General features: G+C 47.5%; 1 protein-coding gene across 1 annotated transcript in view; it reads left to right on the forward strand.

Moving 5' to 3' along the window:
- tmc5 (transmembrane channel like 5) overlaps positions 1-19,292 on the forward strand; it is a 365,838-nt gene that overhangs the window by 343,213 nt on the left and 3,333 nt on the right. The window contains exons 21-23 of the mRNA XM_086000829.1: positions 3,721-3,816; positions 4,317-4,365; positions 13,035-13,097. Of these exons, the coding sequence (XP_085856955.1) occupies positions 3,721-3,816; positions 4,317-4,365; positions 13,035-13,097 (208 nt within the window). The remainder of the gene's footprint in view (positions 1-3,720; positions 3,817-4,316; positions 4,366-13,034; positions 13,098-19,292) is intronic.

The following is a 19,292-nucleotide window of genomic DNA, read 5'->3' on the forward strand; positions in this document are numbered from 1 at the left end:
CCATCATTGAGGATGGGGATATTCATGGAGCCTCCTCCTCCCGTTAGTTATTTAATGGCCCACCACCATTCACGACTGGATGTGGCAGGACTGCAGAGCTTTGATCTGATCCGTTGATTGTGGGATCACTTAGCTCTATCTATAGCATGCTGCTTCCACGTTTTAGCATACATGTAGTCCTGTATTGCAGCTTCCCCAGGTTGGCACCACATTTTTAGGTATGCCTGGTGCTGCTCCTGGCATGCTCTTCTACACTCCTTATTGAACCAGCGTTGGTCCCCTGGCTTGATGGTAATGGTAGAGTGAGGGATATGCTGGGCCATGAGGTTACAGATTGTGGTGGAATACAATTCTGTTGCTGCTGATGGCCCACAGCGCCTCGTGGATGCCCAGTTTTGAGCTGCTAGATCTGTTCTGAATCTATCTCATTTAGTACGGTGGTAGTGCCACACAACACTATGGAGGGTGTCCTCCGTGTGAAGACGGGACTTTGTCTCCACAATGACTGTGCGGTGGTCACTGCTACCAATGCTGTCATGAACAGATGCATCTGCGACAGGTAGATTGGTGAGGACGAGGTCAAGTAGGTTTTTCCCTCGTGTTGGTTCTCTCACCACCTGTCGCAGTCCCAGACTGGCAGCTATGTCCTTCAGGACTCAGCCAGCTCAGTCAGTAGTGGTGCTACCGAGCCACTCTTGGTGATGGACATTGAAGTCCCCCACCCAGAGTACATTCTGTGCCCTTGCTACTATCAGTTCTTCTTCCAAGTGGTGTTCAACATGGTAAGTTGTGTAGATGGGTAAGTTACAAAGGGACATAGTAATGGGGAAAACTGTACCAGATGGAGTTCAATGTGGGAAAGTGTGTGCTAATGCACTTTGGATCCAAGTAGGACAGATTGGAATATTTTCTTAATGGTGAGAGATTAGACAACTGTTGAGGAGATTTAGGTGTCCAGGTACACAAATCACTAAAAGCTAATGCACAGATAAAAGAGTAATCAAAAAGACTAATGGAATATTAGTCTTTATCTCAAGGTGTTGGAATATAAAGGGGCGGAAGTTATACTTCAGTTGTTCAGAGTCTTGGTCAGACACTATCTGGATTACTGTGTTGAGTTTGGGTACTGAACCTCAGGATATTGGTCTTGGAAGGGATACAGTGCAGATTCACCAAAATGATACCAGGGCTTAAAGGGTTAGATTATGAGGACAGGTTGCATAAAATTGAGTTTAGAAGGTTGAGGAGTAATTTAATTGAGGTGTTTAAAATGATAAAGGATTCAATGGAGTAGATAGAGGAAAAACTATTTCCTCTAAATATTTCTGTCAGCTGTGGCTCAGTTGGTAGCACTCGCGCCTCTGAGTCAGAAGGTTGTGGGTTCTAAGTCCCACTCCAGGGACTTGAGAACATAAAGCTAGGCTGACACTCCAGTACAGTGCTGAGGGAGTGCTGCACTGTCAGAGGTGCCGTCTTTCGGATGAGACGTTAAACCGAGGCTCCACTGCTCTCTCGGGTAGACGTAATAGATCCCATGGCACTATTTTGAAGAAGAGCAGGGGAGTTAACCCGGTGTCCTGGCCAATATTTATCCCTCAACCAACATAACAAAAACAGATTATCTGGTCATTATCACATTGCTGTTTGTGGGAGCTTGCTGTGTGCAAATTGGCTGCTGTGTTTCCTATATTACAACAGTGACTACACTTCAAAAGTACTTCATTGGCTGTAAAGCGCTTTGAGACATCCGGTGGTCATGAAAGATGCTATATAAATGCAAGTCTTTCTTTTCTTTCTAATGGGGAAATGCGGAACAAAGGGGCACAATTTAAAATTAGAGCTAGGACATTTAAGCTGAAATAAGGCAGCACTTTGTCACACAAAGGGTAAAGTAAATATCGAATTCTCTCCCCAAAAGCTTGTGGATGCTGAGTCAATTGAAATTTTTAATACTGAAATCGATCAATTTTTATTAGGTAAGGGCATCAAGAGATATGGATCAAAGGCTGGTAAATGTAGTTGAGGTATGGTCCAATTGAATGGCGGAACAGGCTTGAGCTATTGAGTGGCCAGCTCCTGTTCCTATATTCCTACATGCATTCCATCAATTGTTCCTTTCACCTATGGAAGTCTTTCCAGTCTATAGAGCTGGCTAGCTCTCTCTCTGTCCCTTTGTTTCTCGAGTTCCATTGGGAAGGATCTTTCCGATGCAATGGTGAGCTGCCACGTGATTAATGTGACAAAGCCCACCAGATGTTGCCTGGAAGGATCCAGTAGCAAAGAAATTCAAGGCAGCGGTGGCTTCGATGGTACAGACAATGCTGTTCTTGGGATAGAAGTGGGCTACAGATCTTTAAGCAGCAGTTTACATATCTCCCCAATAACCTCTGGGGAAATCACAACCTTCTAAAGCACTGACATTCAAAAGGTCTAAGACCTGAATTAGTTGATCTCAGCCAGGGCATTACAACTGGCCTTGGTACCCTTGGGATAGAGAAGGCAGTAATCAAATTGGGTCCCAGCTCCTGAGCACTACACAGTGACTGCTGGAAAGTATGTATGTGTGGACATTTGACAGCGACAGGACTAGGCTCAGCTGTGATGTCCACCACAAATGGCTGCTTTGCCAACACTCACTGTTTGGACTCACACATCAAAATGGCCACTTGAGTGAAGAAATGAATCATACCCAGTGCGAGCACGTGCTGGCAGAAAAGGAGAACATTGGAAGAAAAGCAATCTGCAGCTGTGCAGCCGTAGTGAAACATAAATTTAAAGGTGGTGGTGAGCGATGTGCAAATACTTTCTTGGACTTGAAATGGTCACTGATGTTGTGGTAATCTGTGAGGACATAGGCCTAGAAATCCCTTCACCTGAATGGATATGCCTGAGGTGCCCCTGATATTAGGCTTCAGCCTCATTATCATCGATCCGACGAGCTGCGGGCACCTGCTCGCCGGAGAAGAGGCCTTGAAGATCGAGCTGATGTGTTGTTGGCAGCGGCCCTCAGGTAAGTCCTTACAGGGGATGAGAGAGGGGTGATCGGAGGACAGCGGTGGCCAGGAGGGAAGGTGGCGGCAGAAATCGGGGGGAAAGGTGGCAGCAGTGATCAGAGGCAGGAGTTAAGGTTGTGATCGGATAGGGGGGGCGAGCGGTGGCCAACAGTGGCCCGGGATTTTAAGGTGAGGTCGAGAAGAGCACCTGCTCCTCCCAGCTCCACATTCAGGTAAGTATTTTTTAACAAACATACTTTTTTGGTGGCGGTTTGCAGCACTCCCTTTATGGGTCGCCTGTCTGGCCGCTGTAGGCCTGGTTTTCCTGAATGCAGCCAGTTCCAGCACAGGCACTGGCTGCCTCAGGGCAAAGCTCAAACAGGCGTTAGGCCCCCTATTAGCATATACAAAGGGCCAGATGCCTGTTTCAGATGTGAGCCCTGGGCACTTCTTTTTTTTTTGCCTACACCAGAATGGCGGGCGGTGCACTTCCAGCTTGTGGCGAGCGTGCACTTCCTGGGTGCCATATTAAAAGCTTAAGTGCCTGTTTAGCGCCCAAAAAACAATTCCATCGAATTTCTAGGCCATAATGTCCACTCTCACTTGGTCTTCAATAATCATCTACCTTTTCCAGAAAATGTGGTTTATTACTTTTGAATAAATTTGAGCAAATGTAGCTGCAGTCAAAAGAAGATTTTAAAGGCAAGATTATTTTTTCCCTCTGTAGCCAGGCCAACTACAGAGAGCTGCTGAGAACCATGATACTATGCTTCCGGGGTATGCTGACGATATATCCGACTATAATGGACAATATTATTCAGAGGTAAGGAGCGATTAAGAAGATTATAAAAGCACAATGAGTTACATGAATAGTTCAATAACAGACATATGGAAAACTGGAATAATTACAAGGGAGCATTCCCACTGAGAGGTTCAGATGTGGTCAGAAACTACCAGAGCAATCTCTGAGCAGTCTGTAATCATTACATGACCCCGCCCCCCCACCCCCCCAAGATCAGATTACAGCCTTGAAGTCACTTGGGCGGGGGTGAGGAGTTAAATGAAATATATCATCATGTTTGTGCAGTTTTGGCCCTTTTATTTGTTGGCAATGACTGAGCCAGTGTCCGTGTTATGAAGCTCCAACTGAAGGACTGAAGTTGGTGATGTAATTGGTGTAAGCCTATTAAGCAAGTACATTGAGTTGCGTTAAATAATACGAAACATATACTGATCACACTGAACCTGGTGTAACCTTTTATACTGACAAAATAAAAATCAACTTACAAGCATTTTAATCTTTTTCTTTCAAATTATATTTAGCCTAATTGGCAGCTTGAGGCAAGCGGAAGGACCAACTACCAAAGACAAAGTAAGTGTAACAATAACAGAAACAAGTTTTGCTGAAGATATTCCTTTACTTCATGCGAATGACTCACGTAACAGAATCATAGCGTGCCACTTATCCTGTCAAGCTCGCCAATCGAATTACGTATCTGTGCAGCTCTGATTCAGTTTGTTGTGCAACAGAGGGATATTAAACTTATTTTACATAATAATTAATAAAACATAACTATCTATAGTGCTTTGTATGTACTTGAAACTGGAAAGAATGAAATAATGCTCTGCCAAAAACCTAGCAGTACTGATTTAAGGGTGTGCTTGTGGAAATCTGAGATTGTGCTTTTCGAACTCTGGCATTATTCTGTCATTATTTTGCAATCCTCTGTTACTTGAATTTCTATGAAAGTCAAACAATTTACTTCTCTTAGATCCTTAACCATTGTACTTCATTTGCTTGATTTATTTAACTTCGTTTTTACATTTTTGGAAAAAAAAATGTATAAATTCCAAAACCCAGATTGGGAGGGGTTCAGCACCAATGGAGAAATCAGAAAGGATAATCAACACTTCATAATATCAGTCATTACACAATGCCGATTGACTTGGTAAAGCCATGTTCTAAGAATAAAGAACATCAGAATAAATTGGATAGCACATCAAAGGCATGAACCTAGATAGCCCTAAAAGACATGACCAAGAAGAATTAACAGGGATGAATTAAAGGCTGAGTGAGCTCAAGCTGAGGTTCAACACACTATTTTGTTTTGATCCATTTTTCAATTTTAAAGCTGCACATCAAAACTAGATTTAACCCTAATGCAAATAGTAGACCAGGGCCTACAAATTGGGCTGCATAGAGCTTGTTTTACAGGCATTAAGTGGCCTACTAAGGCCTCAAAATGGCAGGCAGGAAATGCGTGCACACTTCTGGCCTGAAGTGCACAGACTGTCATATTGGGTAAGGACTAACAATAGGTGTAGTTCCATGCTGGCTCTATGGCAATGAGATCCTAGGCCCAATATCAAGGACACATTGGACCTCACCATTCTGCATACCCTGCATGCGCCCCCCTTCCCCCCCACCGGAGTGGTCCCAAATTTCTAGGCCGTAGACTTTTATATTGAAACTTGGTTAATTGTGACATTGGTGACAATTTATTCATTATGGTGTGGTCTATTCCTCTGGCAGTTATGTGGTCTGATGCAATATGAACTTTTCTAATAGCTCTAGTTATAGGACTAGAAGTGATCAGTCTATTCTTAATTTGTTATTACTACATTTTGTGGTCTGTACTTCACCTTCATTTGCATTATTAGATTAAGGAGTTTCTTTCTGTAGAGTCTTGTTCTTTAAGGGACTATGTGGTAACAACATATATACTTGCTAGTAGTTGCAAAGAGAAAGGTTTAAGAAACTCTTTGCAAATGCAAACATGTCTAGTGTTTGCCTGCCAAAATGACTTCAAAGAATTTGAATGCACCACGTTGTTGAACGCTTCAGCTCACTTTATGGATTGTGTAAATGTTCTGCTTATCTGATATGATATATATTTTTTGGCCACTTAAAATATGGGCTAATTTCATGTGACCAATTTATTTACAGGAATTTAATAATGTGTCAGCAGTAAAATCACTGGTAAAAGTTTTGAAAACAAATGCAAACAACATCCAAATAAGTACTGCCAATGATAGACAAGGAAAACCAATTATGAATACACTTGAGGGGTTCAGAAAATGTTACTAACCCAAAGCTGTTTATAATATCATGGCAGCCATGAGAAGCGAAAGGAGAAGATTACATTGGAGGTGTAATTTCTGACAGCAGTCACTCTGTACACAAGAATTTGAAAAGACACAATGCCCTAGTGACACGATGGCCCCAAAATTCCGGCGCTGGGGAAAGGTGAGAAAGAAATTCTCCACGCAGAGGAGTCCAGAAATTTGGAGCGGAACCTGCTTCCGATTTCATCCTGCTCAAAGTGCCACCTTCATTCTGGAAAGCAAGAGAGGGCAAAATCTTCTGCTCCCCCCCCCCCACCCCATTTCAAGGGAGGGTGTGTCTGGGGAAATTCCTGGGAATTCGGTCTTTTACACATTTTTAAGGCATCGATGGAACTCTCACCAGCCAAGAGATGGCATTGAGTTCTATTGAGGCCCATTGGAAGGCCCCAAGAGTTCACCATGGTAATTGATCCCAGAGGCGACCTTTAAAACTTTAGCAAATAACTACAAAATTGCTGGCAGTTTGTCTTCGGCTCAGGAACAGTGTTGGGGTCCAATTGTGTGTTGTTCTGACGTCTGCTGACAAACTGGGCTGGGAACCTCTAAAGTGCCCTGACAGTCAGGAGCAGCCCACCCGGTCCATTTAACGGACCTCATCGGCAGGATATGGGATGGGCTCTGCAGCCTACTCAATGGGGTCGATGGGGGTTTTCTTACATCACAGTTCCACTGGCGCACCAGGACTGCTGGAATATCAGCCCCATCTCTTTATGTAATCGCAAAGACAAAATAATGCGTATCTTGTATTATTCTAGGTGAATTTAGTTGCTTAAATTCAGTATGAAATTGTGGTGTAGAACAGTCAAACCATGGTTCAGGTCAGCACCTCTGCCACTACAAGTGCTCAATCAAACGTATGGCTTGTTGTCAGAGTAGCACTGCACCCAGAAGTCAATGTGAGTTAAAACAGTTGCTGGCTGCATTTTGGGAGCATTTGTAGCCATTCACTGTATTCACCCACAGAATGGACAGTCTGGTAAGTATCTAGAAACATAGAAACATTAAAAAAAGGAGCAGGAGTAGGCCATTCGGCCCCTCAAGCCTGCTCCGCCATTTAATGAGATCATGGCTGATCATCCAAATTCAGTACCCTGTCCCTGCTTTCTCCCCATATCCCTTGATCCCTTTAGCCTTAAGAAATATATCTAACTCCTTCTTGAATATATTTAATGAATTGGCCTCAACTGCCTTCTGTGGTAGAGAATTCCACAGGTTCACCACTCCCTGGGTGAAGAAATTCCTCCTCATCTCTGTCCTAAATGGCTTACCCCTTATCTTTAGACTGTGACCCCTGGTTCTGGACTCCCCCGCCACCGGGAACATCCTTCCTTGATCTAGTCTGTCTAATCCTGTTAGAATTTTATAAGTTTCAATGAGATCCCCTCTCATTCTTCTAAACTCCAGCAAATATAAGCCCAATCGACCCAATCTCTCCTCATACGTCATTCCTGCCATCCCAGGTATCAGCCTGGTGAATCTTCGCTGCACTCCCTCCATGGCAAGAACATCCTTCCTCCGATAAGGTGACCAAAACTGCACACAATACTCAAGGTGTGGTCTCACCAAGTCCCTGTACAACTGCAGCAAGACATCCTTGTTCCTGTACTCGAATCCTCTCGCTACGAAGGCCAACATACCATTTGCCTTCTTAACCGCCTGCTGCACCTGCATGTTTACCTTCAGCGACTGGTGCACAAGGACACCCAGGTCTCGGTGCACTTCCCCTTCCCCCAATCTATTGCCGTTCAGATAATAATCTGTATTCCTGTTTTTTCCTCCAAAGTGGATAATTCCCTTTGGTTGGGCATTTATTTTATAGATTTGTCTGCTTCATAAAACAAATTAGGATCAGTAGCTGATCACCAGCAGGGACAGGAGTCTGTTGTTGTTTAAAAAGAATACTTCTTATTAAAATGAAAAATCACCTGCTCATATCCAATGTTACAGTTTGCCAATATTGGTGAGATGAACAGTGATTGTGTAAGCAAAGGGGGAGATACAAGCCTTTCACCTTTACTTTAATTTAATAACTGCCTTCATCCAATTAATACCAGCAGAACTGGATATAATGGGGCTGATTTTCCTCCCCGCCCCCTGACCCCGGTGCTGGGCAGGATTAGTGTGTCCAGTCTGAGCTGTGGTCACTTATGGTGTCCCGTGCCATAATTATGAACTGGGCGTGCACTCAGTGCAGGCCCGTGCCCTGGCAGGGCTTGCACTGGAAACTGGGCTGGAAGAAGCAGTTAAGCTGAGGGCCTCGCTGCCAGCCTTGGAGCCTTCTGGCCGCTGCTCTCTGGTGTTGCTTCGGGGCAAATGTCAGGAAAATCAGCCCCAATTGTGAAGGACGTGTGCAGTGTCCAAACATGAAAGCAATACGGTACATGCCCTCAGCCAAACAAAAAATGTCCTCAACGTGTTCCAAACGACGAAAGTGCTTCAGCTTCTAACCCGACAGCTCTGTTTCTTTAGACGCTAAAGAGCAGCATGGCTTTAGTTCACGGTGGAGGAATAACAAAGTACACCCAGGTATTCATTTTCCGGAGGCTGATTTGATAATGGAATCAATCGTAGACTCTCCAGTTTGTATTCAAGTGTTAAATATCTATCACACAGCGCTGATTTTGTGTTTGGTGTTTACTTGAATAAATACCACATTAATCAATCGTGGTTTCTTGCTTCGGCTGTTGTGAATCTCAGCTGTAGAATGGTGGCTTAACCTTTTGAGGGCTGCAGCTGGAGTTCAGGACCTTTAGAAACACTGTGGGACGTATTTAAAGTTTTACACATTTCTTAAATTGTATTCGATGGCATTTATCACCAGAAATTTGGAGATATTGAAATTTGTTGATTTTTATATAGATACAAAGGTATACATATTTTAAAATCTCAAACAAGCTAGCAGTACTCACAAGGCTAATGCGGTTAACATGATTGTTTTGTGTGAGCAGTGTGGTGGGATGTTTCTTAAAAATAATCATTTTTATTGCTGTTTGTCATTTTACACTTTCTAGACTTGTTTTTTTAGACAGTGGTATAATACACAGCATTTACTGAGTTATCATCTGTTTACCTACATTTTGTACAGTTACTGTGTACAGAATTTATACCAATGTATAAATATGAAATGATATACTAATCATGACAAACTGGTGACCCATTAATAACTGTTAGTTACACTGTAGATATTGGAGGGTGTCGAAGCAGGAGAGGGGATAGAGAAAAGAAGAAAATATAATGGGCTAAAAATTGGATAGCCCTCGAAAACAGGTGTGGGGATTGCGATGCGCGATTAACCCACATCCGCTCAATGTAATGCAGGCAGCACACAAACATGGTGCTAATTATAATGGTAGTGGCATGCAGCCCAGTGTTAAATGCACTGCTGAGTGGCTGCACATGCAGCAGGGGGGCCAAGTTCATTCGAAGCTAGCACCAATTAAAGCTAGCTTGCAGTTCTTAAAGCCAGCCTGCACCTCTTAAAGGGGAGGTGCACTCTGGCTGCAGCAGGTAGAAGAGTGTGTGACCTACAGGAAGAGTGAAGATGGCGCAACATGGCAGAGAGAAGGCTCCCAGATCTTCGGACACAGCACTCGAGGCCCTGGTGCAAGAGGTGGACAGGAGGACAGATGTCCTTATCCATAGGAGGCCAGGAGGCCCTCCAGACAGACACTAAGAAGGGACTTGGAGCAGATAGCCATAGCTGTTGATGCAAACAGTGTAGCCCTGAGGACCTGGATGCAGTGCAGGTAGAAGTTCAATGACCTCACACGAGTGGTCAAGGTCAGTGAATTCATCTTCAAATGCCCTATCCCACAAACTGCACCACTAGCCTCATGCACTGCTCAATTCACCACACCCCCAACACTCACCTACCAACAATCTCTATCAATCACAACTCATACCTCACATTCACATGCACCATCTCACCCTCACACACTTACCACTGCTGCAAGCCTCACACCCACATCTCACAACTTGCACACACATTCAGCCATGACAGCCACATCACTCAAGCACAGTGAACCACAATCACTGACACACTTCCCTCTCTCTTGCAGGACAAGATGGTGCACAATCGTAGGCAGCCACAGCTAACTGTAGGGGGACAGACGTGCCTCCATATCCTAACCCTGCCCGAGGAGACAGTGCTCGCCATAATTGGAGTGGCTGCGACCTAGGCTGTGGCCAGTAGCGGCACTAAAAGCATTGACGATGATGGTATCCTCATACCTACTCCTCCTTCTCATATCCCACCTTCCCCCTCATCCCACATACTCTTCTGATTTACAAACTACAGATAGTGTAAGCTTGCACCTCTTGCTTCTCCAGCCCCCCCCGCCACCCTCCTGCCCACAACCCTACCCTTGTGCCTTTCTCATTTCAGAGACCCAAGAAATCCAAACAGGCCAGGCAGTGGTGGAAGAGGAAAAGGAGAGTGATGATGAAGAAGAAACACCATCACTTGATCTGATACTTGCAGCCACGCGCTCAGATACTGGCACTCTGGGGATTTTAGAGGGTAGCTTAGAGGCAGGATTTGCACTTGGTGAGACACCAGGCACATGTTGCCTGCAGCCAGGGCAGGGGGAAAAGGGTAGCGCAGGTGCCAGCTCCCCGGGGGGCGAGGTCACACACAAGTTCTGCTGCACAGGACTCAGGTGAGGACTTCGATGGGATGGCCTACAGAAGAATGCTGATGGGTATGCACACGGAAATGCTTGGTACATTGGCAGGCCTGCCAGAAAGTTTGAATGCAATGTCAATGAGCATAGAGGAGTCCAGCACCGACCTTATACAGGGCTTTGCGCAGAGCGTGGAGCTCATCCTTTCCAGCATGGAATGGGTGGGCAGATCTATTAGTGCACTTGTGGACCCAACCATGATGCAGAGTCCGATGGTCAATGTCTCAACTTCCATTGCAGCGCAAGCGGAAGCCACCCAACACCTGAGTGCTGCAATGGAAGCTCAGACTGCTGCCACCATGGCTGCATTTACCAGTGTGGAAAGGGGCTTGCAGGGTGTCACAGCAGTCCTGCAAACTGTCCTCCAACAGATTACTAGGGATGCTGAGGCACCGCCCCGAGGAAGTGGCAGTGGCTTCGTGGAGCATGACCCTGCTGTCCTCTCTCAGGATGACAGCATTCATTCTCCCACCACTGCCACTCCCCTTGCTGTTGCCTGTCAGCCAGCCAGCCAAGACTGCTGCCACCCATGGCCGAGGTGTTGTCGTCTGAAGCCGGGCCTTCTAGGCCCAGAGCTGCCCGAGGTTACACTCCAAGGCCATCTGCAGTCTCCCCCACTGAAAGTCAGCAGCCTTCCACCAGCCATGCTGCAGGCACTAGGAAAGCACTGTATAGGGGCACTAGGACAGGCAAAGGCACACTGAAGACAGGCACTAAGGGAATGCACCAGGATGATTAGTTGACTTTTGAATGAAATATTGTAATGGTTTGATTCTTAAAATTGGTTTGAAATGTTTGTTTTGTGATGGCTTTTATTGTAACATTGTGACCAAGAAGTGCTGTGATGGTCAGTAATATAGAGGAAAGGTAAGGTGTGGGACTATTGTTGAATGTGGAATTGGTGTTGCGTTCACTGGTACCGCAGTCGGATGATTCAATCACGGAGAGCCCAGACAGAAAAGGGCTGTTTGGGTTGCTTCCTCCCTTCTGCTTTTTCCTCCTCCTCCTCCTCCTCAGTTGGTCACCGTATGCCTGGTGGCAAGGGCTGTGCCCGCATGATGGCGAGGTTGTGGAGCATGCTGCAGACCACGACAAATCTTGGAAGCTGCTCTGGTGAATACTGCAGGGCTCCTCCAAAGCAGTCCAAGCAGCAGAAGTGTTGTTTATGGACGCCAATGGTCTGCCCTCAGATTCTGTGTGGCAGCATGGTTTTCGTTATATGCATGCTGCCTGCTGATGAACATATGTCCAGCTGTGTGAGGTTAAGAGAGGGCGTTAGCTCTAGCGTTGAGGTGGAAAATGGCAGCGCTGGCGCCAAATCTGTGTTGCACACTGATTGACGTCACAATCTGCCTAATCTGCATACTTACGCCAATTGCTCCCAGCGCCGATGGTAACGCCCTCAACAAAATGGCATCGGGCATGGCCCGCACCAGATGCGTGCGTGCGCTGCTCAGACACCATTTTTGACCCAATTCAACACCCGTAGTGCCCAAACAACGGGCGCTAGCAACCGAATTTTTAACCAATATATTCCTGATTTGTAGGAATAGTGTATGTCATCCTGTTGGGTGCCTATGATTTTTCTGGGTGACTGAAGCTCCTTCTTCCTCCATTGCCTACTTCCTTATCAGCTCTTTGAACTTTGTTGCTGTACTTTAATGTTTTTTGCCTTATAGGTGTCAAAGTAAGTTACATTAATTTGTTAAATGTTTACAGGAAACGGAGGTTTTTGCAGAACCAATTAAAATTTTTGCCTTGAACAACTCTGGTATGTTTTCAGCACACTAATCCCACAGCAGTGGCCTTGAGTGGGCCAGAGCAGGTAGGGTTTGCAGGTTCCCTTTCCTGAAGCTCATCAGTGAAGCAGTTGGGTTTTTAGGATAATCGGACAGCTGTGATGGCCTGGTGCTGCCCCTAAATTACCAGGTTTCCCAGGTTGAATTCAATTGGCTGGATTTGAACTCACAATCTCTGGGTTGATACTCCAGTATCATAACTACTATACACATGACAGATTACTGCAAATCATTATGAAAGTATTGAAAACAATATCAGACTGTATTGGCATTTCACAACTTGAAATGGAAATCCACTAGTGCAATAAAGAATGTTTAAAATATGTTAAACTGACCACTTGACAGTAATGAACTGAAATGTTCAGATGTCATCTTGAAAACTGGATATTATATGAATGTAATTTAAAGATACAGTATTACCTTTACTCTCCCAGGATTAGTTGAAGACTCTTGGTCTATCAACAGCACAGAAGAGCGGGATATGAGACACGAGACAGGTATTTCATATTTAAAATTGACTTTAGCATCTTAGTCACCCACAACTTATAAAAGATTAGCTTCCTTATAACAAAAATGTAATTTAAAAAATGGCCAGAAAAGACAATGGGGGAAAAATTCAGTTGGTTTGCGCCTCCCGTTAGCGTCTTAAGAGGGCTCTAATAGGGCGCAAAGCAACTAGCGCCCGTGCACGGCGATGTTTGCGCCGCTCACGAAATTAACTAGACATTTTGCGGCGGTGCTAAACACTACCGCCACGATCCCCTGCGCCGGCAGATCGTGACGTCAGTCGAGTGTGCAACGCCCCGGTAGCAGCCCGAACCGGATATTGAGTGGCGCCCCCTGCCTTACCGCCTGGCTCTAGCAACGACAGGTTGAGGGGAGCACTTTGCAGTCAGAAACGGACTGGGGGAGCGCTATTTAAAGGCGACCGCTTCCTGCCTTTTTTTGTTGGTAACATTTTTGCACCACGCATTCTGAGAGAGAAAGAGAGAGAGAGACTTCTGGAGAGATTCAACGCTGTGTGAAGGAGTTTTGGGTACTGAGCAATACTTTGCAGGTTCATTTTGATTTGCCCTTTGTGATGAAATATTCCATTCACCACTGCCTGTGACTGAGATCGGTTTCAGTGTCATTTCCCTTCCCCCAGACCTCATTGTATTGTGTACTGGAATGTGCTGTATTGTATACTGGAATGTGCTGTGTGTAGGGCTCCGCCCATACCTGGCCCCGTTTGTAAGCTAGCTTCAGTCTGGCCTCAGTCTCCAGAAGGAAGACATCACTCTCTCTTACGTGTTACTTTCTAAGCTAATAAAAGCCTTGTTTTTGTTCTGCTAACTTCGAGTCTCGGAATTATTGAGGCACATCAATTTTATTAACTTATTTTTCAACACTATGGATCAACTCCTGAAACCCGAACGTTTGGATTTGGATCAACATGCTCCGGACGCATCAGCATGCTTCGGACACTGGTTTGAGTGTATGGAATTCTTCCTGGACAATTCCGCAGCCGTCAAAGACGCTACAGACGCTGCGAGGATGAGACTCGGAATTCTGCGGAATTGGGTAAGCCACCGGGTTTACCCCCTCATCCAAGACGCCGAGACGTACCTGGCCGCCTGCGACATCTTAAAGGCGCATTACCAGCAGCCTACGAATGAGGTGTATGCTAGGCACCTGCTCGCTACCCGCGCACAGCAACCTGGGGAATCGGTGGAGGAGTTCCTAAGCACCCTGAAAATGCTTGGCAAAGACTGCAAGTGCCGAGATGTAAAAGCCGCAATGTACACTGACGAGCTTGTTCGCGATGCCTTCATCACAGGCCTCAGCTCCACTTACATCTGGCAAAGACTGCTGGAAAAAACGGGGTTGGACCTGAAACAGGCTGCGGACACCGCGCGATCCCTGGATGTGGCCCAGAGAAACTCGGACGCCTACTCTTCAGCCCGCGCCGTCCACGCCGCCACGTGTGCACCGAGGGCGCCGCCATCTTGGAAGGCATCTTGACAGCCCGACACCGGCTGGTCCCCGCTCTCCCCCCAGAAGCCCTACGACAGCCGCGATGCGTCAGGGACCCAACTGCTACTTCTGCGGGCAGCCAAAGCACACCAGAAACCTGTGCCCGGCGAAAGGCACCACCTGCTTTAAGTGCGGTAAGAAGGGGCACTTCGGGAAGGTGTGCAGAGGGAACCCCGCCGGAAAACCAACCGCCAGAAAACCCGCCACCGCCGCGTGTGCGCCGTGGGAGCGGCCATCTTGGACGCCATCTTGCCCGACCTCGTGGGGTCCGCCATCTTGTGAGCAGACAGCGTGGACGCCATCTTGTATCGATCAGGGCCCTACAGTGGCATCGGTCACAGTGGACCAGACCAGGCCGCACCCGCTATCCAGATCAATGGTGGACATCGAGGTAAACGGGTGCCGGGTTAAATGCTTAATTGACAGTGGAAGCACGGAGAGCTTTATCCACCCAGAACTGGCACAACAACTCTCCCTAAAGGTGGTCCCTACTCAGGGTACCATCTCTATGGCTGATAAAACCCAGACATCGACCATTCTGGGTTACTGCACGGTACAATTGTGCATTAACGGAACTGTATATGATAATTTTAAAGTATTAATCATGAAGAACCTATGTGCGAGCGTGATCTTGGGCCTGGATTTCCAGTGCAACCACCAAAGCATCACGCTCAAGTACGGTGGGTCCCAGCCGCCCCTCAGTGTGCGGTCTGGCTACCCTGAAGGTAAAGCCGCCTTCGCTATTCGCGAACCTTACCCCTAACTGCCGGCCAATAGCGACCAAAAGCAGGAGGTACAGCTGGGAGGACAGGCGGTTTATCGCGACCGAGGTAGACAGGCTCCTGAAAGAGCGCATTATTGAACGCAGCAACAGCCCGTGGCGCGCCCAAGTGGTAGTGGTAAGGGGTAGCGAGAAGAAACGGATGGTGATCGACTATAGTCAAACGATCAACAGGTACACCCTACTAGACACCTACCCGCTACCCCGCATATCAGAAATGGTGAACCAAATCGCCCAATACCGGGTGTTCTCCACCATCGACCTCAAGTCAGCGTACCACCAGCTCCCTATCAGACCAGAGGACCGCCCGTACACCGCCTTCGAGGCGAACGGACGCCTCTATCAATTCCTCAGAGTCCCCTTTGGGGTGACGAATGGGGTCTCGGTCTTCCAGAGGGAGATGGACCGCATGGTCGATGACCACCACTTGCAGGCAACTTTCCCCTACCTCGACAACGTCACCATCTGCGGTCACAACCAGCAGGATCACGACTCGAACCTCGAGAGGTTCCTGAAAACCGCACAAAAACTCAACCTCACCTACAACGAGGACAAGTGCGTTTACAACACCACGCGCCTCTGCATACTAGGCAGCGTGGTGGAGAATGGGGAAATCGGGCCAGACCCCGACCGATTGCGCCCCCTACGGGAGCTGCCCCTGCCCAACACTCCCAAAGCCCTGAAAAGGTGCCTGGGGTTATTTTCTTATTATTCCCAATGGGTCCCCAACTACTCCGACAAAGCCCGCCCCCTCTTGAAAGCATCCTCTTTCCCGCTCTCTGCTGAGGCCCACGCTGCCTTCAAAAGCATTAAGCAGGATATTGAGCAGGCCACGCTACAGGCAGTGGACGAGAACACTCCATTTCAAGTGGAAAGTGATGCGTCTGACTTCGCCTTGGCGGCCACCCTCAACCAGGCGGGGCGGCCCGTAGCTTTCTTCTCGAGGACCCTCCAAGGGCCCGAGATCAGACACTCCTCCGTGGAAAAGGAGGCCCAAGCCATCGTGGAGGCAGTGCGCCACTGGCGCCACTACCTAGCCGGCAAACGCTTCACCCTACTTACCGACCAGCGGTCGGTAGCGTTTATGTTCAATAATAAACAGAGGGGGAAGATTAAAAATGATAAGATTCTTAGGTGGCGGATCGAGCTCTCCACCTTCGAGTACGACATCATTTACCGGCCAGGGGCCCTTAACGAATCCCCTGACGCCCTCTCACGAGGGATGTGTGCCAGCGCCACCGGGGATCGGCTACAGACCCTCCACAACGACCTCTGCCACCCAGGGGTCACGCGGCTGTTCCACTTCATAAAGTCCCGTAACTTACCCTACTCGATTGAGGAAGTTCGGTCCCTGACCAGGAACTGCCGCACTTGCGCTGAGTGCAAGCCTCGGTTCTACCGCCCAGATAGAGCCCGCTTAATCAAAGCTACACGGCCCTTTGAGCGGCTCAGCTTAGATTTCAAGGGCCCCCTCCCGTCCGTCGACCGCAATGTTTACTTCCTGAACATTGTGGACGAATACTCCCAGTTCCCATTCGCCTTCCCCTGCCCAGACATGACCAGCGCCACGGTCATTAAATGCCTCAACAGCCTGTTCTGCCTGTTCGGTATGCCAAGCTACATCCATACGGATAGGGGGGCGTCCTTCATGAGTGAAGAGCTACGCCAGTACATGCTGTCCAAGGGGATCGCCACGAGCCGTACCACCAGCTACAACCCCCGGGGTAATGGCCAAGTGGAGCGAGAGAACGGGACAGTATGGAAAGCAGTCACTCTAGCTCTAAGGACCAAGGGCCTCCCTATCTCCCGCTGGCAGGAAGTCCTCTCGGATGTGCTCCATTCGATACGGTCGCTATTGTGTACGGCCACTAATACCACGCCTCATGAACGAATGTTTGTCTTTCCCCGGAAATCCACCTCAGGCGTATCCATGCCGTCATGGCTCTCCACCCCAGGTCCGGTACTCGTGCGAAGGCATGTGAGGGGCCACAAGACGGACCCTCTCGTGGAGCCAGTACACCTACTCCACGCCAACCCCCAATACGCATATGTCCGGCACGCCGACGGAAGGGAGGACACCGTGTCCATAAAAGACGTCGCCCCAGCCGGCATCGACAACAACCACGGCAATAGTGGCGACGATCACAGCAACTCTTACCCACCCACTACTCTTTCATCACCCCCGGAAGAACACCGACCAACGGCACCCCCACCAACTACCCCTCCAACAACCCTGGCGGCACCCCCGGCAGAGACCCAGGAGGCTACCGGGGACACCCAGCCGACACCCGCGGCACCGCAACAGCCACGTCGGTCGCAGAGGACTATCAAACCCCCGAACAGACTAAATCTATAGAAGGGGTGAATGTGATGAAATATTCCATTCACCACTGCCTGTGACTGAGATCGGTTTCAGTGTCATTTCCCTTCCCCCAGACCTCATTGTGTTGTGTACTGGAATGTGCTGTATTGTATACTGGAATGTGCTGGAATGTGCTGTGTGTAGGGCTCCGCCCATACCTGGCCCCGTTTGTAAGCTAGCTTCAGTCTGGCCTCAGTCTCCAGAAGGAAGACATCTCTCTCTCTTACGTGTTACTTTCTAAGTTAATAAAAGCCTTGTTTTTGTTCTGCTAACTTCGAGTCTCGGAATTATTGAGGCACATCACCCTTCCTTGTATCTATTTAGAAGAGACCATGGGGGCTGCACTCTGAGCTCTTTCCCTGGGTCTCTCCATTGTTCTTTCCAGCAGATTTGATGTACAGGTCTCTCCAGGCCGAGATTCAAGGCTACAATGAGCAGGATGTGGATGGAGAGCAAGATCAACCCTCCCCTTTAAGAACTGGCCGGCGCCATTGTGTCTGTGTTCCATTGCTGACTGACATCACATGAGCTTCGCCAGCGCTCTGAGGTAGCGCCTCGTTCCTCGGCCTTTGCGCCTTAAGACAGGTGTGTAGCACCTGATTTAGTGCTCCAATCACCTCCAGGGGCGATAAAAGCCAAGTTTGCAGTCGGAGGCGATAATTAGCGCCAGGCGCTAATCTTTGCGCCCAGCCGATAATTGCGCCCCAAATAGGGCGATACTGAATTTCTCCCCCAATAATTCATGAACTAGATAAATAAGCAGATATGTGTCCTGTATTTATATTTTTTTAAACTTTAAACATCTATCCTTTTTAAAGCAATGTCCAGGTTCTAGTTTGAATATCAGCTAGAAGCCTTGAAAGGTCAAGAAGCATTCTATGCTGATACCAGTCTTAGTTACTGTTTGTCACTAGAAGTAACAGAAAGGTTTGTAAAAACCTCAGTATATTAATTGAGTACAAATTGACATATGGAATTCTGAAACAGCTAGAAATGCCTCATCTCTTCATTTTACAATCAAAAAATAGTATCAGCGCCTAAAAATGTAAAAATCAACATTATCTCGAGAAATGTTGATGCTTTTAGACACAAGTTCATCCAATAAGTGTGGTATTTGAAATGTTTGTATTCCTACTCAAATGTTTCAGTAGAAAAGTTGTGAGCTTAACTGATTTAGAGTGTATGATGTGTCAACTGAACAGCTAGGGAGTTAACTAGCTGCACCTGATGGTCACCAGATCTATATATATCGAACCTGGGGGCACTGCTCAGACATTAGCCAGCTGCTTCATATGAAACAGAGTAAAAAGGAGCTTTGCGGTCTCCTCTACATTGGGGAGACCAAACGCAGATTGGGTGACTGCTTTGCGGAACACCTCCGTTCAATCTGTAAGGGTGACCCTGAACTTCTGGTCGCCTGTCACTTTAATTCTCCGCTCCACTCCCACTCAGACCTCTCCGTCCTCGGCCACTTGCACTGTTCCAATGAAGCTCAACGTAAGCTCGAGGAACAGCTCCTCATCTTTTGATTAG

The sequence above is a fragment of the Somniosus microcephalus genome, chromosome 11 (genome assembly GCF_052327205.1).
Source record: "Somniosus microcephalus isolate GS21.2 chromosome 11, FLI_Smic_1.0, whole genome shotgun sequence".
In the NCBI taxonomy this organism is placed as follows: domain Eukaryota; kingdom Metazoa; phylum Chordata; class Chondrichthyes; order Squaliformes; family Somniosidae; genus Somniosus; species Somniosus microcephalus.